This window comes from Tuber melanosporum (assembly GCF_000151645.1).
Source record: "Tuber melanosporum whole genome shotgun sequence assembly, scaffold_11, strain Mel28".
Lineage (NCBI taxonomy): Eukaryota > Fungi > Ascomycota > Pezizomycetes > Pezizales > Tuberaceae > Tuber > Tuber melanosporum.
Genome location: NW_003298766.1, coordinates 595,233 through 618,180, shown reverse-complemented (window position 1 = coordinate 618,180; position 22,948 = coordinate 595,233). Strand labels below are relative to the sequence as shown.

The 22,948-nt window shown below is 47.0% G+C and overlaps 2 protein-coding genes; one reads left to right on the top strand and one right to left on the bottom strand.

Moving 5' to 3' along the window:
- Window positions 1-10,373: 10,373 nt before the first annotated feature.
- On the bottom strand, window positions 10,374-16,346 carry GSTUM_00004312001 (uncharacterized protein; the record flags this gene model as incomplete). XM_002835546.2 has 5 exons in its annotated part: window positions 10,374-11,161; window positions 11,235-11,588; window positions 11,685-13,232; window positions 13,316-15,905; window positions 15,970-16,346. The coding sequence occupies 5 exons, from the start codon at window positions 16,344-16,346 to the stop codon at window positions 10,610-10,612; spliced, it is 5,421 nt and encodes a 1,806-aa protein (XP_002835592.1). The 3' UTR covers window positions 10,374-10,609.
- A 4,018-nt stretch (window positions 16,347-20,364) lies between these two features.
- Window positions 20,365-22,445, top strand: GSTUM_00004311001 (uncharacterized protein). XM_002835545.2 has 2 exons: window positions 20,365-21,014; window positions 21,223-22,445. Exons 1-2 carry the CDS (start codon window positions 20,705-20,707, stop codon window positions 22,122-22,124), a joined length of 1,212 nt encoding a protein of 403 aa, XP_002835591.1. The 5' UTR covers window positions 20,365-20,704; the 3' UTR covers window positions 22,125-22,445.
- Window positions 22,446-22,948: the final 503 nt, after the last annotated feature.

Sequence of the window (22,948 nt, the reverse complement as noted above, 5' to 3'; positions counted from 1 at the left end):
TCCTGCAAATTCCTACATCCTAATACAGATAGCATACCCCTTACCGAAACGAATCTCGACAACATGTGAAAAGAAGGCGGGGTGGCGGCGAAATAATAAACGTAGTGAAGGAACGAGGGGCCCCAATCAACCCATTATAAGCGTTTAATCTTTTACGCAGTTAATAAGGAATTTAAGTGTTCGCTAAAAAACAAGACGTAATACTTACCCCGCTCTAGACTGGCGCTTGGTGGCGAAGAGGTCGTGTCCCGGCCGGGCGAGGTGTGCAAATCTCACAGTGTGTCTGGCATGAAAAACTACAGCAAGGTCAAAAATAAAATGCGAGGATAATAAACCAGAACGACTCACGGGCTAAGGAAAGGTTAACAGAGATCCTGTGAGAATGCGGTTAGTAGTAGTCAAATCATATTACTCACTTGCTATGGTGCCCAGATGATCGTGAGGCGTGCTGCATGTTAGTGGGGAAAGTAGGAAGAGGGAAGAAGATATTTACTAACGAGCTGTAACATAGTGCAAAGTAGGTATTAGCGATAGCTATCAGAAGAGATGATAGAGCTTTGCATACGAACTATGACGGGCAAGTAGTAATTTGTTAGCGCTCTGAACAGGTACGGTATGGGGGATTTGCAGTGCGTACCTTCTGTTTTGGGAAGAAAAAGGGAAATTAGTCTGGAGTTAGCAGCATTAACGAGGACCATAGCAATTGTCGGTTGTATACAATCTGTGATGACGGGGAAGATATATTAGTAAAGTAGCAATAACAAGCGATAGAGGCGTGAAGATCTGCTTACAGCCTGAAGGGAGCAAGAAGCCAGGTATCAGCAACTTTCTAGCCCAAGAGCGGTGGTGAATTCCATTCACTTACCTTCTACAACACTCAGCGAGCCAGAGGTCAGCAATTGCCTCGTCCCAGAACTGTGGTTGGTCCCGTTCACTTACCTCCTACAACACTCAGTGAGCCGGAGGTCAGCAATTGCCGAGCCCCATAACCGTGGTTTATCCCATTCACTTACCTCCTACAACACAGCGAACCAGAGGTCAGCAATTACCTTATAGCTTTAATTCAGTTGATTCAGATACGTACAAGCTACAGTACCCCCAGCTTGGTAATCAGCTATCGCCTTTATCATTAGAGCTATTATAGAATCACCTACCTCCTGTATCTCTCGCGAATCAGCAAACCCCATTCTCTTATCCACTGGTATTGGAAACGTTAACTTACACTCTATGCTCAAGTGTCAATCCGCAGTTAGCCACGATGGTTGCCCAATATTCCTAATGCAATTCACGTACTTGCTATGTCCCAAGACTCTGGTCAGCAGCACAACAGCGTACAGGAGACATGATGCAGGGATCATACTTGCCTTCTGTAACGGAAGAACAAGTTCTGGATCAGCTCTAGCTCTCTCTGATTACTGCAAGTTCACATACCGTCTGTAAAATAATATTAATTTATTAGCCACGCACTACTCATTTCAAACTGAGAGGCCTCTTCACATGCAAAATGTTATACCCCTTCCCATAGAAATAGGCTTTGACGCTCTTCTGCAATAGTCTTTTGGTGATACCCTCGTCCCCCTCGACAGCTGCTATGTTCAATGCGGTGCCGTAGAGTCTGGATCGAGCATTTAAATCTCCTCCCTCCTCCAATAGTCGGCCGACTACCGTCCCCTGCCCAAGCAATGATGCCATCATCAAATGTGTGAAATCTTTGGGGAATATATGGTACCGCCGGATGTTGAACCAATACACCTGAAACCATGTCAGACAGTGTTTAGATCCAGCTCCACAAATCAGTCGTGTAAACTCGAATAACTCCATCCCATTATCCTGCGAATCTCGAAAGTGATCTGCCCAGTGTCGCACTGCGTAATCGAGAAAGGAGTATTTCTCAAGATAATCATTAACCGCCTCCTTCGAAATCCTGCCGCGGGCGTCCATCGCTAATGGGCTGCCCGAAAACTCCTCTCGTGAGAGATAGGAAATACAGATGTCAGCAATTATAAAGTTAGAATCCTTGGGACTTAGTGTATACTGCCAATTTCCCCGGCCAGGCAAAGATCCCTTGATCAGGAACTCCCTTGCGGTTTGGTGGACGAGGTAGATCTTTGAATCAATAACCCGCACGAAAAGCCCACACCAATTTTTCACTGTTGTTTCGGGGCGGGGGTAAAGATCGCCTTGTAGGACTCTCATTGACTCATAGTCCCGTCTGACAGTAAGTGCATTGTTCATCTCAATAAGGGTCAGAGGTCTTGCAGCCGCCACTACTATATTCAGAACTCTGCGGGCCTTGTCGTGGTCTGTGCTCTTGGAAAGAATCTTGGTGTATAATTCATCAAGACTAGCCGGAGCAGTAGAGACAATGTCAATCAATTCCGCTCGGGAGCCGTCCACACTATTCCGTAATAGTTCGAGGATGAGAGAAACCCAAAGGAACGTCCGGTCAGCCGATGATCGGAGAAGCTCGCGCAAATATTCCAGGCCTCCATGGTTTCCCCAGACTAACTCGAGGTTCCGGATACCCTCATCTATAACACGGGTAACGTCAGTGATAATGGATTTGATTTCGTTCTCCCCTTTCAACCGGATTGTCGTTCCCATCGAGCTAAGTTCTATCTCAATTCTGTGGTAGGGGCGACTTGTGACAAGGAATTTCAAAGGTACATTGGAGGTCTGTGATCCAGGGAGGCAGGTTATGCGGCGGATAAGTGGAGCAAGAGTCTCTTCCTCGCACTCGTCCAAGGCATCTACCACACAGATCACATCGCCGCACCCGCCCTCAGCCACCGCCTTAGCCAAAATATCCCACAGCGTATCCACCTCCTCCGCAAACTTCTCGCCTTTAGCCTCAAATGCTTCCTCGGCATATTTGCTGAGGGGCTTTCTCTGTACAAACAGCTGGTGTAATATGGCGCAGAGAGCGAATATCGCGCTCTTCTGTTCCGTATTGTCGTCCTTAAAGAAGAAATAGCAAACCGTTGCGTTCCTTTGGCTTTCTAGGTGAGTTACGAGGAATGAAGCGGTGACAGATTTGCCGCAAGCAGGGTCCGCCGATAGCCAGAGGAGGCCTGACGCTTCTTTCTTCGACCAGTCTTGATACTTTTGATGCTCGGTGACCCAGGTGCACGTTCCCTCAGCTGGCTTAGGCACCCGATCTCGGTGCGACTTGTATCTAGACGTGTATAGGCATTGTAAGATTTTGGCACGGTTCTTGGACGGGTTCGTATCCTCGCGGTTGAAATTAATGGTGGTGTTTCCGCAGTTGGCGTTATTGGCGTGGGAGTTGCCGCTATAATTGCCTTGAATGTTGCTGTTGGATGGAGAGCTAAAATCACCGCTACTGACACTAGTTCTTAGAAGCGCTAATATATTATACAAGCAACAAGCAACATTCCCCTAGCATACCGTTGCGGCGAGGAATGATCCTCAGAGGGGGTGCTCGATAGCCGATTTCCCATCTTATCGGTTGATTCGTGAATCGGTAGAAGCTGCGAATTGACTATGTTCTTTGATGCTTGTAAAGATAATTTCCGGCTAGGTGAGAAAGAATAGAAGAACCGGAAGGGTTGGGTTAATATCACAAGTTGGGGAGCCTGAAGACGACTTTTCTCTCGGAGGGCGAGATTGTTCTTGTGAAATCCTGGAGTTCAGCTAACCCCGTACAACTTATTCTTCATCTACTCGAGTACAAGGGGGTGGAAGGAAGTAGTGCAACACCATTGCAACGGCTTCCCCCATGATCGCATCTCTGCTTCCAACCCCCTTATTGTGATATCACCTCTATCCTTCACAGACCTCCAAATCTTCCTCAAGAATCAATATGGGGGTAAAAGGAACCTGCCACAGTGAATGTAGGTAGTTTACTTAAATAAATGTACATAGGTAGTTGAGATAATAATAAGATAAAATAAAATAGAGATCAATCCAGAAAACATTGAGCAATGGCGATCGTTGACGAAGAAGCAGCAATGCTTTGAGCGAGAAACTACCTGAGATGACCAGGTCCAAATTATTGCCCGACGAGAAATAGCAGAATGGTCTTTCAGAAAGACAGCTGCCAAATTGGAGGAAAAAACTTGTAACCGGTATGGGTACTTGGTTATTGGTTTGTTTTAAGTATTGTTTGATACTTAGTTTTATTTTATATTTTGTTTTAAGTATCGCTTTGATACTTGGTTTGTTTTAAGTATCATTTGATACTTAGTTTTGTTTTATGTATTGTTTTAAGTATCGTTTTGATACTTGGTTTGTTTTACCAAAGAATATGGCTTAATATCTTTGATTAACTTCGTTCATGATAGACATGGACAAGACTTGTGTATTTAAAGACCGCCTGATCCCACGATGGAAAAGGCAGACTTCGACAGACAGTATTTCAATATACTTAGTTGAACGGTTACTTCTTTGTTCCTCAGTACACCCTCGAAGCCTCCTTTAGTTCTCAGCTCTCGCCTCCTCTCTGGAAGAGCAGGCCACCTGCCAACTATCGTATCTATTACCGATAACGTGATTAGCACCTTGCGAACATGTTACAAAACTGGCCTTAAAGTATATCATAGTACTTGTACTTGTATCTATCACCACTACCAGGAAACAGGTAGTCCTTCCAACTACCAGAGAACAGGAAGACCTCCAATCTTCCAAGAGTCTGATCTAGATGATCTGAAGTTTTTTATTATTAAAGAAAATAAAAGAAATAGAAGACTATCTTGGAAAGATATTAAAGAAGTAAAGGGATTAAAGGCCTCATCTAGGACAATCAGGAAGGCAGCTAAGAGTATTAATTTAAATAAAAGAAAACCTCACAAGAAGTAAGTTTTCTAATAAAAATTTATGTTTTTACAAAGCTAAAATATATTTTAGATGGGGTTTGCGCCCTAAAAATATACCAATTAGATTTGGTTGGTGTATGAGAAAAAGAACTTGGAAATTGAGAGAGTGGTCTAGAATCATATGGACAGATGAAACTTCTTTCTCTACAGCTGGATTTCGACAGAGAGGATGGGTGATAAGAGAGCCTTCTGAGGAGTATAATCAGGATTGTCTGCATGAGGTCTGGGAGTTAGGAAGAGATACTGTTATGGTATGGGGAGCCTTTTGTGGAAGTTTGAGGTCAAAGTTGGTAGTAGTGCCAAGAAAGGTTAAAGTGGATTCTTGTGAGTATACTAAGTGTATACTGGATCCAGTTTTAATTCCTTTCTGGCATGAGTATTGTGAGAGATTTGATTGGACAAAGATTGTTGAAGATAGTGTACCAGAGTATCAAAAGTAAGTTCTATCTTCTTTCATATATCTTATAATTATTTTATTTTCTGTCTTATTATTATAGAACTACTTAAGAATATAATCTAACTACTAATTTAATTACAGATTTTCTACAAAGTGTAGAAAGAAAAATGAGGTAGATATATTGCCTTAGCTACTACAGTTCCCAGATCTAAACTTGATTGAGAATATCTGGGGAGATATGGAGACTTACATGGGAAAAAGGTATGGAAGAGTTGCAAGTAGAGAAGAGCTAATCAGAGCTGTGGGGGAAGCTTGGGAAGCTGTTCCTAATGGAAGGTTTATGCGTATTTGCAGGAGTATGCCAAAAAGGATCAGAGAAGTTAACAGAAGAAAAGGACACCAAACTCATTATTGATTTAGGGTTTTATTTTTATTTTACTTCAAGGGAATACTGAGGACTATTTTATTTTATCTCCTTTACTTATTTTATTTATTAAATGTTGTTGTGGAATGAGGTAGTACTATACGTTGTCAAAAATGTTGATGTACTGAGATTTGTGTTGTACAGAACAAGTGTTGCATTACTTTTTTCCACCCCCTGTACTGTAATCGGTGGATGCCGCATACCCCACTACCCCACTCTAGATAAATTCACCCACCCTATCACAGCCGGGCACTCATGCAAGAGATAATTTTCAAATTCGTGCAGCTACCATAGATCTGGTTACTCGCCAATTGCGAGGGCTACTCGTACTTGTACCGTACTGTACTGTACTCGGGGGTAGGGGTATTTGGGGTCCCGTTATACAAGCCTACGTCTCTCTTACATCCCCGTACGAATACAAACAGCTGAAATCATGCCGCAAAAAGGAACTTGTGAGCAAAATCTACAAGGAGTTTAAAGATACTCAATCAAGATTTGAGCGTCTCGAGGTTATCCCCCTCCACGAAGATGCTCGAATACCCTTCTGGTCGACAATACTTTGAGTGGAAAGCGGGGATTGCAGACTTTCGCGACACGCGTTGGCATAACACGCGACGCCGGAACACAACAGCTTAGCTGAGATGGGGTACCGGTACCGGTATGTCTGGGAATGGGCGTAGAAGCCGTTATTGATGTCGAAGGGGGGAACAACTAGATTTCTGTAATTTAGCTTGTATCATATGTCGGCCGTTTATATGGTGCGCCCCAGCACAATCGATTGTCTTCTCATTAGGTATTGGGTTTTTTAAACTAATAACGAAATGAGCACGGTGGAAAAATGTATATATAAATTTATGTATAAAAACTAAAACCTGAAATCCGTCATCCCTTCGACTGCGGGAAGCATCACCAAAAATTACAGCCCTAGCTGCTAGTCGCCTTCATGTCACGTGGTTCCTGAAGCAACACCGGTGGTGTGTGTTGTGTGAGTTGTGTGATTGGTATAGTATCGGGATGGTGGAAGCAAATGGGCGAAGACCGACTCCTATCCAAGGAGGAGCAACCGAGAGCTCTGTCTGTTACTATAAAACCCCCCTCACTGCACTCATTGTTTCAGCTTTCTCTTTTTTTCCTCTCTTGAACATTCACCAAAGCGAAACCCCCACCCATCATAGCTCCGAGTGATTGCCCGTGCGACCAGTTTCTTTCTCAAAATCGGCACGAGCGGGGGGTGTCCCCAGCGCCTAATTAGCTACAGATTGCTATCGCACCATGTACGAGCTTCTAGGGTGTATATACAGTGATCGTTTCAAACTTTCCTTTGATGGAATTCTCGTGGGAGACAAAAAAAAAACTAAAACTTCTTAGAATAGGGTAGCTGGAATGTCGTAGTGAAGTGGGTATCATAGATTGCGCTTTAAGGTAAGGTATACCCGGACTTCCAGGAAAGCAATTGATCGCGTAGTCGAGATCTCGGTGTATACTTCTGTAGCAAGATCGAATGAATGGCAGCCCCGAACCGCCGCTGGGCTGAAAAGGTAGATATCACTCGGGAGTGAAGATCGAAAAGGTTCCGAGATCGACCTCTCTCCGGAATGTATCAGAATTTTGGGGGGGATAATATGCACTGGGGTAAGTTCTTGTGACGCTCCTTCATTTTTTTTCTCATTAATTTTGAGCATTGGTTTTTCCTGTAAGGTTTCAAGGAAAATGACATGGTAGAAGGGAATAGGATGATAATATTATTGGGCTGCAATGGGGTATAGAGCATACCTGGGCGGAAACCTCTGTTCTCGTTCCTATCATACGTGCCGACCTCAATGGCGCCCTCCTGGTCAATGGTAAGAGCAACAGTCACGGAGCTCAAATTCAATGGCAAGCCTAATTGGAAAATATTATACCCTGAACGAAGCACAATGGGAATTTACCTCCACCGCACCGCCGAGCGTTGTAAGGTCAATGACCGAATTCACCCTTCTAGTACGCGCTCTGCTCACCATTCGCAGTCCCAAAATTCAAGGGCCCCATTGTGTTCGCCCACACTACCAAATTACCCACAGTATAAAAAGTCATAACCCATCCTCTACCCCTCTCCCTTCCCTTCAATCTCCACACACATCCTCAGCTTTCTCCAAGCATCTATCCCCCCAACCAGAAAAAAACATCAACACTTTCGACTCTTCACCTAAATTCTTCAATACCAACTACCTACTATGAACACTAATACTCCCAACACCAGCGTCGCCAGTGACAGCGCCGAAGCCCCTGTTGCCCGCTGGGGGGTGACAACCGCCTGGCTGAGCCAAATCACCAAAAGCATTACCGGGACCATGGAAGCCCTCCAAACTGGTTTTGGCACAATTGCAGGTCACCTCAATGTCCTCTCCAGCGCCACTTCCGGACCCAGTGGGCCGAATATGGGGGAGGAGAATGGAAACATTACTGTCGCCGGTTTTACTCCAGCGACGCTTATTGACGCTCCCTCTATCACCCCCCCTACCACTCCCTCTATCATTCCGCCTATCACCCCGCCCATCCCTCCTATCACTCCGCCCATCTCTCCTATCACTCCCCCTATGACTCCGACTCTAACCCCAACAGTAGCCCACAGCGCATCCCCGGAACACATGAGCATTGCGACAAGCTCCGTGCCCTCGCAAATCGTACTCAGCGAAGGCGCTACCACTGGTAAAGCTGTGAAGACCCCGCGCACAAGAACTCCCCGCCAGGCCCCGCAAGGTCCACCGCGCCGAAGCCTGCGTATTATCGCGTCAGCCCAAAAGTCCAGGAAGGGGGTGTCCGTTACTGGCTCCATTGCGCAGGAGGGTGGGGGGACCGTCGTGGATACTCCGGTTCCAAAGAAGGAGACTGTTGCAGGAGGTCTCGGAGGTCAGATTGAGATGGAGCCCGTCATCAAAGTCAAGTCCCCGATCCTAAAGCCCAGGGCTGGTACGGGCATTACCAAGAAGAAGGTCACCGCGGAGTATCTCAAGGGTCTCCTTGTGGCGAACATCAAGGCTCTGGTTGAGATGAAAGGGGAGAGGGGGCTAAAGGAAAATCAAGGTATCACCGCCACAACACCTACTGTGATCCTGACTGAGACCCAGATTCCCGCTTCACCAGGAGTTCATCCCCTATCTACAAAATCCCCGAACACCGCAATGGGCTCCACTCCCTCGCCCGATAAAGCCAAGAAAGCCCCACGCACAAAGACACCTCGCAGGAAAACGCAAGGCGCGCGCATTACCGAGTCGGCGCTGAAGGCGGCGCAGGACAAGCCCGCCGCGCAAGAGGGTGGGGCGAAGGTTGACGCGAAGCCCAAATCCCCAATTTTGAGGCCCAGGGCTGGATCGGGAGTTACAAAGAAGACTGGAGCGGGGGGTTCGAAGGGCCGGATTTCGGCGGAAGCTAAAACTAAGGCTAAGGAAGAGGAGAAGGTCAAGCACCCAGCTCTGATGATGCCCAGGGCTGAAGCAAGGCTCAGAAAGGGATGTATCAGAGGTCGTCCCAGCCTCGCAGCGAGGAGGCAGGCTCGTCGTAAGCTATTGGTTTAATAAGCAAAAAAAACAAAAAAAACATGAGATAACAGAACTCGATGGGATAGTTATGCATTTTAAAAGTTGTCGTTTGAATTCATACATAAAAAATAAATAAAAATAAAAAATAAAACATTGCATATAGAGTGTCTGCTAGTGTAATACAGTAGTCTACAGACCTAGATATTCTTATCGACTTGGGAATCACGTTGCGCTCGACGCATGGTTCACCGGGCATTACCGCACAGTATAGCGAATCCAAAGGTGCAAGCTGAAGGCCGTCACAGGGCACGCCCACGAGGTCCGAAACACGAGTGTAGCGCCCCAGCAAGCGATACCCATCATTGGTGTAATAATATTCAAAGGATTATCGTACATCCCGCGTTCAAATCGGGGTCACCATTTCACTCCAGTAACGCAGCGTACTCGAGTGAGATCCTGTGAATTCTCATTTTTTCCGAAGTTGGGTTGCCACGGCAGTAAATTTATCAAAGCGCCATCATGCTTTCCTCCAAGAATAAGCTTGCAAAGGAATCCACCCCCCCACATCCCCCACGATACCATGAGAGCAATGGTTCACCCAAAGTTGAGACCCAAATGCGAGGGAGGGAAGAACACCAAAAAAAGGAACCCCTCACCCGGAGAGCTTCTCGCCCGCCCGGCTCATTTATATACGTATCGGAACAACTCCAACCCAAATTTTTAGAGAGGACCGTTTCTATAAGGTTTAGCTTACCTGCACTTCTGCCCAGAATGCAAAATATCAACCCGACATAACTTCCCTTCTCTCTCTACTCGGGCCCGATCCCACCGACCAGGCAGATGGGCACATCTTTCCAGTGGGGCGGCTTAGCTCTCCGCCGAGGCCGGGGAATCCAATTGATAGAAAGAAATGAGGGCGGTTTAATACCGATGGGAGGTGGTATTCGGGAAAATGGAGTTTGATTGAGGGGGTGAGGTGATGGTTGGAGGGTGGCTTGACGCACCGTCGTTTCTTATAAAAATTAATTGCGCTGTAGCTGGAAGGGTAGTTTATATAATAGCTATGATTACATGTCGGGTAGTATGATAGCTTTATTAGCTCGGTGTTCTGTTATATCCGCACCCTTACATGTACTCCAGAAAACGCGATTGAGAAGTGGATAGCCAAGAAGAGATACCGGATTGTGAGTGAGAACGAGTTGGTCCAATCGATAGAGTAACATAAATTTGATATACTCTAAAGTATCAGAGAGCATTGCTAAGCATATCTAAGCGATACAAGGCATGAATACGACACTACCGATGATAACTCCATCCATTCACCCGTAAGAAAATAGCATAAACAATTAACACCGCTAATAACACGCCCTCACTCACCGATTCTGAGGGGGAAAAAAGGTACAAACAACTTTTGTCAACCCCCTCCCCCTATCTATCAAGTAAACATAGCTTGCAATTCCCCCTCACCCAGATGTTGCTCAATCCCCACAACCAGCAAATGCGCCGCGGTCTCAACACCCTCATCCTCATCCTCCATAAGCTCTGCAATTATCGGCATACTCTCTGGCAAAAAGCTCAACCACTCCTCCCCAGCCTGTGCGTAAATATCCCTCAATGCTTCAGCAGCCGCAATCCTGACCATTGCATCCTCGGCTTTCATCTGCTCCAGCACCTTTCCGTTGATCGCCCTCGCGTGCTCTTCAGAGCCCTGTATCGCACCGACTAGTTCTGTCAGGGCGGGGTATACGTATTCGTGTACAGCGGGGGCGGAGGTGGCGGCACGGGCTAGTTGGGCGGTGAGAACAGGAGCGATCTTGCCAAAGGTTGTGGGCGATTGCCAGAAGTCGTGGTCGTCTGATTTGAAGGCCACACGCAGGGCTTTCAGAGTGGATTTCCAGAGGAGAGGGTGAGTGGCGAAGATGGTGTCATTGGTGAGGATATCGACGGCGTTATCAAGGGCGAGACCGAAGTAGCTGGTGAAGATTGACTGCGGTTGCGATTAGTTATCAGGGCGGTATGACATTTTTGTTTTTCTGAGGCGTGGTGGATGTATAGCCTACCTCTAAATCGCTACCGAGTAGGTATAAGAAGTTCCAAAGTGCAATGCATCGGTTGATGCTAGTTTCCGAGCCCTTGCTGAGGTCCTCTACAGCCCACTCGATAATTCGGAGGAACATGGGTTTGAAGTTTCCGTGGTTGAGTCGGTATACGAACTTGAGGATGACTTTGAGGGCCTGGTCCTCTAGCTCTTGGATTCTCTCTTCTTCGATATCCACGGTCTCACTAAGATCGAGGAATCTTCTACGAAGATCGAGGAGCAGTAGCATTAGGTCGAGAAGAGGCTTCAAGCTATCTGTTGTCCGGAATAGCCTCTTCGTAGCCTTTGAGCGCTTCTCATCCCCTTTAGATGAGCTCTCCATCTCTTCGAGAGTTATCAGCGCCTCTTCAATTGCCTATATAAAAAGGGTTAGTAAAATATTCTACCATAACAAATAAAAAAATACGCATACCACATCACCCCCCTCAATAGCCTGATCCCACGTCGCAGTATAAACACGAAGTATAGAATCTAATTGCATTTTTTGACCAATAGTCTTCAAAAAACCAACTCTTACACCCACTTCGTCCTCCTCCTCTATGTCAGCTGCAGAAAAATACATCAACTTCATGATCTTCTCCAGCCAGCTCGTCATAAAGCCAGGAAGGTTCTTGACCAACTCCTCCAAGAACGCAATTGCATAGTTATGAAAGACCTCGTGCTGACTGCGAAAACCCTTCTCCAAAAGTTCCAAACTACGGGGGACCGCCTTTGGTAGAATTGGGATAAGGTGCACCTTGAACTTGGCTGCTAGGTTGGTGAGGCACACCAAGGATACAGCCTGTGTTGAGTCATCAGAGCTGTGCAGTCCTCCGTGACCAACAACCGCATCGGCAATGTTTGCGACGACGGTGGGCATTTCGGATCGGCAATGTTTGATGATACTAGTGATGCATACGATAGCCTCTGTGCTCAGTTTGTCAGGATCGTGAGCAGAAATCAGAGTACTTATTTTAGGCACGAAGCTAACAATAGCCTTCGTAGAGGCGCTATCGATTCTGTGCATATTCGTAAGGCGATCTCTGAACATCTTCAAAGCATCGCCGCGGAAATCGGATTCGGGGTTGAAGATAAGATGTTCAACGATGGAGATAAATCGGGGAATGTGTAGGCCGTAAAGCAGACAGCTAAGAACACGGGAGGCAGGCTCGTACACATAGCTTCCAGAACCCCACTCTAACAGGCCAAGGACCCTCTCTAACGCCTCGGAGAACTTCTTTCTGCGCATGTCATCGCTGTCATCCACCTTGGCAATGTAATCCTGGAGCTTCTTGTTTCCGATAACAATGAAGAGTAAGTTAAGCAATCTCTCTGCAAGTTGGAATTTATCACTCTTGTCGATTTCGAATAGGTGTTTCGGCAACCCATGCTTCCTATACCTAAGAACCTCCGTAACTAGATCCAAGTAACGATTGACAGTCTCAAGCTGAACATCAATGTCAAAGCTCTCCACAATCATCTTGCATGCAGAAGTAACAACGGCTTCCTCCCCAGTCGGATGCTCAGCATTAGTAGATAGGTACTTTTCACCTAGCTTTGCGATAACAGCAAAGAGAAACTCCTCCGCACCCAATGTTTTTGTCAATGCAACAAACAGGCGCACTCTGCGGTGTGAGGGAATATGGGAGTAGCTTGCCGCAAAGGTTTTTACCAACTCCGCTATCCCAACGACTTTGTTGCCTTCTTGTGATTGAAGAGACTGTACTAGTGGTGGTATGATTCGTTTTATGGTTTGCTCGATAACAAATGCCGAGTACTCGTCATCTCTTCGGAGGGTATTCGCCCCCATAAAGGTAAAGATTGGCATGACGCTGTGCTGTACCCGCTCTGGAACCACATCTGCCAGGTTTGCTAACAGGAGGATCGCTCTATTCTGAACTTGGGGGGCCGCTGCTGCGCGGATACATTCAACAAGGACATCTGGTCTCACGCTATCGTCGATGTCAGAATCACCGGAACGCTAGGGAAAAAGGTATTAGCTTCAAAAGGCAATATCGTACGTTTAAAGGCAGTATTGTTGAAAGAATTAATTGTAAATAATACCTGAATATTTGTCACAATAGAGCTCATGCAGTCAAGCAAAACCTGATTCAAATATGCCATCCCCGAAAAGTGAGAACCCGCCAGATCCGCCAGAATACCGAAGAGAGACTTTAAGAGACTGCCATGCCTCTCAGCACCCTGTGCATACAAGAGATCTGTCACAACTGTAGCCCTTCTACGTGCGGCTTCCTGCTCTTCAGTCTTTGCCTCGTTGCTCGTTCCGTCGGACCCTCTTCTTCTCTTCTTACCGGGCTCAACGGAGATGTGGGATGAAAACACCTGGAGTTGGGTCCGGGCTTTGTCGAAGAATTTTTGAAAGGCTGCCGTAGGAATCCTCAACCTTTCCAGAACATCGACGCCTGATAAATCCTGTGCCACATCCAGCTCGATCTCAAGCAACCCCGTAGCAATCTCGATTTGGACATCCAATTCAATCGCACTCCATATGTCCCCGATGCGATCGGCTGCAGCCTCAAGGAGAGAGCAACTGACATCCTTCGTCAGGATATCGATTAGGATCCTGGGTTCGTCGGCGTTCACCACTTGAACCATTTGTTTCTCAATAGCCACCATATCTAAGCGTTCTGTCTGACATTGCTTGACCCGCTCGTTGTAGTCCTCAACAGACAGCCAGTCGGTTAGTGCAGGAAGCAAGTTTCGGGTTCGGATATCCCCAGCAAGGTTAATTTTGTTAATTTGTGAAAGGAGCCGGTACCGAATCTCCAGCTTCGGAGCGTTGACCGCATGGCTGCTGAGAAACACAAAAATGCTTCTCTTGAGCGAGCCCTTGAGGCTAGAACCAATGCCTTCACCAGTGCCCACAGCTATTGCCAACACATTTCCAATATATTCTGGGTCTTCAATGCACCCAAAAAGATCATTAGCGGTAATGTGCTCCATCAACTTGATGACTTGATCCAACTCTAGCCATCTTACTTCATCGCTGTCCCTCCCCTCGCCATAGATAGCGCCAAGACCCCAGTACGGCACGGCTCGAGAGGAACGCTTCCTCTTTTTCTTTGACGACCTATCTCCCAACACGGGTTGCTGCAATCCTTTGTAATACTCGAGAAGCACCTTAGTTAAGTCAACAGCATGGCTGCGAACCCTTCGGTTTGGATCCGCAAGTGCAATCAAGATGTGCGGAAGGACCGCTTGGTAGTCGATGCTTACAGTCTTAGAAGCCTGTTTCTGTATGATCTTTGCACATACCGCCAATGCGGAGGACCGCATAGATACGGGATACTTGTAAGAAGCCCAGCATTCAATTAGAAACGAGATCTGGAGGGGGTTATCGGGCGGCAATCCCTTGAATAATCGTAGTTTGATGAATTCCTCTTGCCTCCCGGATAAGACTGCCGTGGCGAAGAAACGAAGGAGGTCCTGAAGGAGCATCTTGGCCTCGGGTGCTAGGATTGATTTCTCACCGGTACTGTTCGGTATAGTAAGAAGAATATCTTCAAGTGTTTGAGCCTGGACAGATGTTTCTTTGATCGCCTTCTTTGCCGGTCCCGGGACAGCAGCAGCAGGAAGCGGACGAATCACAGTTTGCAATCGCATTTCGAGATCATCGACATCAATCACATCAGCCATAGCTTGGGTGAGACTCTTTCCAATCTTTCCTTCATGTGCCGGACCAGCCCAATTCACCAAAGTCTCAGCTAGTAATTCTCTGATCTCATCGGTATTTCCTCCACTCATCGCTGCGCTGCCCACTTTCTGAGCAACCTCGACAAGCTTCTTGGTCACTAATAACCGCTGGTGTGATTCCATCTTTGCTCGCTCCAAGAGCGATATAATGATCCTAAGTCCCTTAGCGTTGTACATTTCTCCTAATTTTTTAAGGACACCCAAACAGAGCGCAACCACTAGCCTATCCACTCTGTACCTCACTTGCATGGATAGGAGCGCCTCATCCAATCCCCTATTCCCAAGCTCTGGCTTATCGAGTTTCAGCAGGGCACTAATAACCTCATCCGGTAACTCTACGTCATCCCTAAACCGCGATTGTGCTATATAAGCCATACAGGTCAACCCGGTCTTATACGATCCAACAGTCCAATGATTTACAATTGACTTTATGATCGCCGTCAGGACAGTGTCCGTCAAACTCAATTTCGTAACAAGAACGATAGTGAGCATGTGGCAACCTGTCTCTAGCTCGGGGGAAGATCTGGCCGAAAATGCCTGATCTAGAAGGGGGAGTGTACAAGTGAGAATATTCTCTGCAGTTGGCACATTCTTCGCCCTGCCGGATTTGTTGGATGAAAGTGAATCGCACATCAACGAAACCGACGCTGTAATCGCCACTGAGAAAAACGACACCAATTGGTGGCTATCCCGTTTTGTAGAGACCGCGTTGGTCGTGTGGTCGCATAGGAGTGTGAACAAGTCCCTATGGTGGGAAAGTGCGTGGGTGATAACATGCTTTGGCACCGGCGACGGCCTCTTGAGATAGGGTGTAAGGAAAATAAATTCTCTAGGGAGATCCTTCTGACGGAGAATAGAGAGCATAGTCTTGAATAAATTTGGGTGGTCATGGTACGGCAAGAAGCACAAGATTAGCGATACAGTATTCTGGTCTTGTACTCTGAATTCTATTTGTCAGCATAACTGCCATAGACAAAGAAACTGCAAGGGGAGTGAAAAGCTACCTAAACTGCCTAACCAGCCACTCCAGAGCCCTCAGTGCGGGTTGCAATAGCATTCGCCCACAAAGTAACTGTAGGAAACCATCGATGCTCCTGCTAAGAGATTCCGCTGATGTTTGCGACAAAACAAATCTATCAACATTCTTTGAATGCTCGCTAAACAGACCCTTCTCATAGAGCATAAATCTCCTATCCAGTTGACATAATTCTCGGAACCCTTCGATTGCAATGGAGAAAATGGTATCTGTGTCTTGCGCAGCAGCGACAGATGGCGGGAAAAGCAGGGAAACGGAATGAATCGACTTAAGCTTTTGGGTATTGAGTGTATTCGTTGAAGTCGCCGCAATTGCCGACAACTGGGCTGCCAAATTAGAAGCCATAGCTGTGGTAACAGAAAGTGCTGAGTGCGGTAAGAAAGTGGAATCGTGGGACGAGAGGTAAATTTTTTTTCTTTTCTACTTTCCTGTAGATTTGCCAAGATTTAATCTCTTGAGGCTCAAATATGCCAAACAATCCCTGCAGGATGGTCTAGGTTACCCGGTTCAAACCGAAAACCCACAAGGTCGATCATTTCACTCTAGACCCTGTCAGACAATGCCACAAAGTCAATGATATCTACGCTGCAAACACTTTCAAGAGTCGACTCTAACCCATCCCGAACACAATAAAATTTTACGCTATCCACTGATCCAAAAAATAAAAAAAATAAAAAAAATACCATCCGCTACTACCCCCTTATCGATAAGATATACAATGGCCTTAAAGCCACCTTGGTTCTTCGGTAATTATCGCAAGAATCCGATGATGGTATAATACTTTTGGGAATGAGAAATTGCAAAAAAAAATAAAAAAAAATAAATAAATAAATAAAGAGAAAATCAACTACCTTTCCATGCAAAGCGCCGCGAAAGGGGAGCGCAATTAGAAAAAAATAAGTCAATCCAACGAGAGATAAAGGAAGGAATGAGAAAAAACTCCAAGAGATGATTGAAAAGAGTCATAATAGAGAAAGCTTTTCCACATCCATTCCTCTTCTCCGCACAGGTACCATATCCTACTGACGGAAACAAACAAAGGTACTCAACAAGCCGTAAAAACAACTACACAGACCATATTTCCGTCACCTGCCAACCTCAATTACTCAAGCAATTTAATGTCATCTACGTGCTCCCCTGGACAACCCCATCTGACTTCTAGTTGCTCCTGCAGCTCCGCTAGTAGCACGCATCGGACCTTTGACAGGCGGTGCACCCATTCCCGTCCCGGCAGACGGCTTCTTCAGCCCGCCGTTCGCAGTACCACCACCGAGCATCACATTTGCTGCTGCAGGCCCAGCACCACTTAACACTTTCTTCTCCTGGCGAGGAATTGGTGGCTTTTTGGCAGCATTTTGTGGTTGCGGTCCCTCTTCCCTTCCCCTCTTCCTGCTCATGGCAGTAGTTGTTCCAATTTTGGAACTGTAGCCGCCGAGCCTGCTGGTTGGCCTGTCGTATTGAATTCTGCTACCAGGTCTGCTCTCATATCGGTCGCGACCACCGAACGTTGAGTGAGAGGCAACACTGTTCGTAGGACTGGAAGGGAGGGGTACATGTGCGGCGGCCTCTGGCTCTGTCTTTCCGGATCCGGCGGCAAACTGGCAGCAAACTCCGAATTTCTTCTCAATTTCCAGAAAACGCCATGTCTCTTCAGCAGTAATCCTTGCACGGCGCTCGCCTTCTAGATTGGCTACCGACTTTTGAAGCTGGACTGAAGTGACCTCCAAATCTTCTCGTAGCTGAGCTACCTGAGCTTGGAGAGCCACTATTGTTGATGACATCTCAGCAATCTCAGGGTCCGGCGTAACCAATTTCCGAGTTTCCAACTTGGGAGGCCCAGGGGGAGGAGGGGCAGAGTTTGAGCGGCGTGTGCGGAATCGGCGCGCTGGGACAGACTGAATATCCAATTGAGCCTTTGGAGACTTAATAGCAGCCCCGGTTTGATCTTTTGGCTCGACATTTTGCATCTGGTAATGCTCGGTCTTCTGAGTGGAGCTCACACTCTGCTGTTTACCCCCGGCTTTTTGCCCAACCCCGGTATCTTCAGCAGTTTCTTCGACCACAGGAGGAGGTAGATAACCCTTCAATGATTCCAAGTTGATAGCACTAAACTCCCTGAACTCGATAGTCTCCCTTCGTCTCCGTTCTTGTTTTCTCTCTTCCGCAGTCACCTTTGGAATCTTCGTGGAAGTGCCATTGGCTATCCCCTCGAAAAGCCCAACAAATGACTTAGCTGGCGATCTCGAGCTGCCACGCGAGGCATTACGCGTTTTTCTGACCGTTGACGGGGGAGGTTTAGTGGGCGAGCGACGCTTCTTAACAGTACGTTGAAGGTCATCAGAAGCCGCCAAAGACTTCATTTTCTTCTCTGGTGAGAAATCGACAAATTCACCCATATCCTGTGTTTGAGAAAACAGCATTTCCTCAAGCTGGCGAATCTTCGCCTCCTTCTCCCGCAATTGAGTGTTCAAAAGGCTATTGTCAACCGAAAGCCGATAGGGATCGATTACTGGAGTGCCATGGATACTGTTCAACTTCTGTGGAGAAGCAGCCGAGAGACAAGGAAAAGGAGCCGTGTTTTCTTCTGCAAACATTGACGGGAGAGTATTGGGATTCATAAACGAAGCTGCACTGGCCTCAAAAGAGTCAATAGTCTCCTCATATGCACTCTTTCCACGGGGACCCTCCTCCATTGTTCGGCCAGGGAGGATACGGCGGGCCGTACGACGGGATAGGGTCGAAAAGGGTTGAGAGCGAATCCGTGGTTGAACAGGAGTGGTAGGATTGAGCGCTATGGTCTGGTCGAGATTTCCATAACCGTCGTTATCGAACTCCTCTCCTTCAGAGGTAAATCGGTCCAAATCAGAACTTGACTCCGTTCCAGAGATATCAGAAGAGTTGTAAACTATCTCGTCTCGATTTCCTCGCCTGGCCTCCGTTTTCGGTGCGGCGCCAGGATGATATTTCCCACCCCTTCGACTCGGCCTCCCCATAGGGGTTGCCATATCCTTAGGCGTCAAAACGTGGAAGGGGAGCAATGCCGGTGTAGGCGTGTTCAAATTCTGGAAGAGGTTGTTAGGGTCGTGACGAAATAGATCCGGTTGAGTGAAAGGTGCCTTCGCCCGGATTGTTTGAGGGATGGATTCGTCATATGTTCTAGAAGAACGATTGCCTGGCGTAGCGGCATAAGTTGAAGATGAATTGAAGTAGTTTGTATTATCCTCTGCAGGAAGAGGAATCGATTGGGGGGAGGCCATGATAGTGATAACGCAACGCGGGGAGGAAGGATGCACTAAGCCTTTCAGAAAGAGACTCTAAGGTGGAAGTGTCTTATGAAACGCAAAGAGATAAAATATTCAAGACGATAAGGATGAAGAATGGAAGTAGGAAGAGAGTTTGCAGCGTGCAAGGGGAGGGGAAGCAGAAGGATAAAGACAGACAGGCGTTGTTTTGTGTGTGTTGACAATATTCGGTTGTAAAGCGAGGGCTGAGGATCTTGGCAATGATGGTCGCTATGGCAACGCAAGGATCTTGTTTACAGCATTTTCTTCAATGGCAAGGATCACTTGCACCTGTATTCCCTCATTCTCTCTACCAATTGCTACAATAAATTATAGCTTCTTCCCCAACGTTGATAGAACAAAACATAGTTGTCTAGTGACCCAAATTCTCCCTATCTATGATACAAAGGGAAGAGTTGGCACCCTGTCCTCCAATAGCGAAAACCTAAGTCCTGCTTATGTAGAGAGAGAGAGAGAACAAATTGCATTCCCTAGCTTCACTTGGTGTCAGTACCTTGCATTGCCCTGCTTCTCCGAAACTGTGGAATTTGGAGACTTCTTTACCCACACATAGACAGATCCCCGTATATATTTATACCACTGCAGTAAAAGAGGCAGGATAGAAGCTATTTCCCTTCATATCGATCGCTCTTACCGCCCCCTCCTCCCCTCCTCCTCGTTCAAGCGCTTGTCTCTCAAATCTTCACCCTGCCTTCTCCTTGTCACACATCCAACCTCCCTCCCTCCGTCTCCTTTACTCACTTCGCTCTTACTATCCCTCCACCTCCTCCTATCCCTCCATTCTTGGAGCCGTTCTTCAATTTCAATTTTCATCGGAACACGAATTCAACACGTGCCAAGACTTTAATATTTCCTTCACTTCACTCTTTTCTCTCTTTGGACTGGCATCTCGCTCTCTCTCTCCCTCGCTCTCTCTTCTCTCTTGTCAGCGTAATTACAACTACCTCTCCTCTTCTTTCTTTTCCTTTAATCGTTGTCTTGGAGCATATTGGAGGCTTATTCTTTAGCACGCGTTAGTCTCTTCAATTCTTTCTCACGGTCTTTTCAGACGAAGGAAGGAAGGGGCCCAGCAAAGTCTTACTTTCCGACGTGACTCGCACGTCATGTATTAGAGCATCCAACACGCTCTCGCCCTCTCTCTTCCCTTTTTTGTTCCCCAACCCGCCTGCTCGTCAACGTTCCCAGGGGGGACTAATATCGAGTGTCTTCGCCTGACAACCTGCCTCGACATTTTCAACAGAGGCCGGTCCGAGATAACTCCCAACCTTTGTACACCACACTATCCTCCACATCATTTATTTAACTCTGTTATATCACATACACTCACTCGTTGTGGGAGACGGGCGCCGACAGAGCCTAGTCTTACCACCACCCTTTCTTTAAACTTACAAGTTTAAAGAAATGTCACCAACTAAATCTCGTCCCACTATTGCTAGACGTGCCGTTTCTGCTAATGCTAGTTCGTCCGCCTCGTCTATCCCGAGGCTTGTCAAACAGGCCACTGGTACAACAAAGTCATGGAAGCCAACCGCCGACCTCGCCTCGAAGACCCCTCTTAAAAAAGTCCCTTCCTTACTCCAGGATGAATCCGTGAACATTTCCCCGCCAAAGCCACTCTCGTACACTTCTGGTGCAAATAAGGAAAATGTCCCCGTTACTATCTCGCAGGGGAGGATCACTTATGTTGGCACCTCACCTTCGAGACAACCAAGTAAGTTATATTTGTTTCGATCGACGCTTCCGCCATTATACATCCTTAGTGCTTCAGATGCCGAAAAGAACCCATTCAAGTGTTATCACGTCAATATGCTGAACCTTTCTTTTTTTTTTTCCCCGCCTGCTTACTCTTCGCATTCATTTTGTATAATGTTTTTTTTTTTCTTCTATGTGAAACATAAAGTTGACGCACTTGATTCCAGCCGGCATATCTAAGCTCCCTAAATCGTCTCTTGCTGCTCTTAAGAAGAAGGCCAAAGGACGCATCCCTCTCCGCGAGCTAAGCGAACAGGAAGTGTTCGAACGCGATGAGGCGGTTCTCGGTGACCTTCGTCGTAGACGATCCGGGGAACACGGGGCATTTGAAATCGACTCAGTTCTCGCGAATCCCCAGGCATCTGCCAATGAAGGTGATCGTGCAATCTCCGTCTCGTCATCTACTACACATGGCTCTGTCTCGTCCCAGTCCACCGCAGCAACCGAAATTGACGGCGAGGGTGATGGTAATAACAATGGGAAAATCCGTGTCCTTAAGAGAAGCGATTCTGAGGAAGAATTGCGTGCGAAGATCAACGCGATTCTCGAGAACACCGCATCTGCAAAACCAAGCACTAACAACAAGCTGACCAAGCGCAAAGGTCTACTAACTAAAGCTACACGTCTATCCCCCATGAAAGCATCCCACCCCGCCGTCCGTCAGTCCTCTCCGTCCCCGAAGAAGGCATATCACTCCGAAGCGGCCTCGTCCTCCCCTAGCGCTGTCTACTCCAGTGGTTCACCCTTCTCTTCTCCCCTGAAAGCCTTAACCCTTCCCGAGTCTCCCCTCCGCATCTTGCGCTCCCCCTCACCAATCGCCAAGCCCGCCCCCGTTAGGACAGGCCTAGGAAATAAGGCTATCAACACTATACTCCAGGACAAGTCTGCGGACAAGGAAAAGAAGGTCATCATCACGAGCGGCAACACCAACCAACCCTTAAAGAGGAAGACCATCACGAAAAAGGCAGGAAGCAGCAGTCTCCGCAGAGCCACAGGCTCTATTCGCTCTACCTCCACCATCTCTTCCACCAATTCTTCAAGACTAGACGAAATGCGTAAGATGCGATAATGCGCAATGCGAAGAGAGAGAAAAATGGGCTGGGGTAGTGATACTATCGCTGGGGTCTATATAATGTCCACGTTTCTTATATAACGACTTTGTCTCATTTCTTCTCGCTTCTTCCTTCTTCCCTTGTGACAGCGGATTCCACGGAGTTTGATTTTAACTTGCGTGCTTTGAGTTTTTGTTCTTCCTTTCTTTCACCCGATATACCCCCCCCCCCCCGCCAATCATCCACTTCCCCATGCCTTGTTTTTATTTGATCTTTGTGCGCGAGTTGACTTTTGTTTAAAAAAGCAATTTTTATGATTGTAGCTTTGCTTCGAGTTAGCATACAGTAGGTTGGCCGGTGGGGGTTGGTTGTATAGTGTGAATGCGGAATGGATCGGACTGGACTGGGCTGGGGTGTGTCGTGTGTGGGGCTGTGTTTAGTGAATTGAGCTTTCTATGAATAAATTCCGTGAAGGTTTTTATTCTATTTTTCTTTACTCTATCACACTCTGCTTAATCTCGGCTAGTATTGGGTCGGTTACGGGTGAATTTTAATGTCTTGGAGAAGTCTAGATGGTTATTGGGAAGCGTCAGTACACCCAGTTGACATGGGATAGGCCGAATAACTCCAAATTTTGGGGCTTTGATGCCAACAGAACCCGGCGTGTGTATTACTATAAAATGGAAAATGAACAAATACAATGCCCCGAGCCCACCAGGAAAAATAAATCCTTCGAATTATTCCGCCCACCCATGGCGGGTTGGTGTCAGATACTTCCTTTGAGAGCCCATGGTGCCCGGCAAGACGGGGGGTCCTGTATGCGAAAAATACATTGCAATTG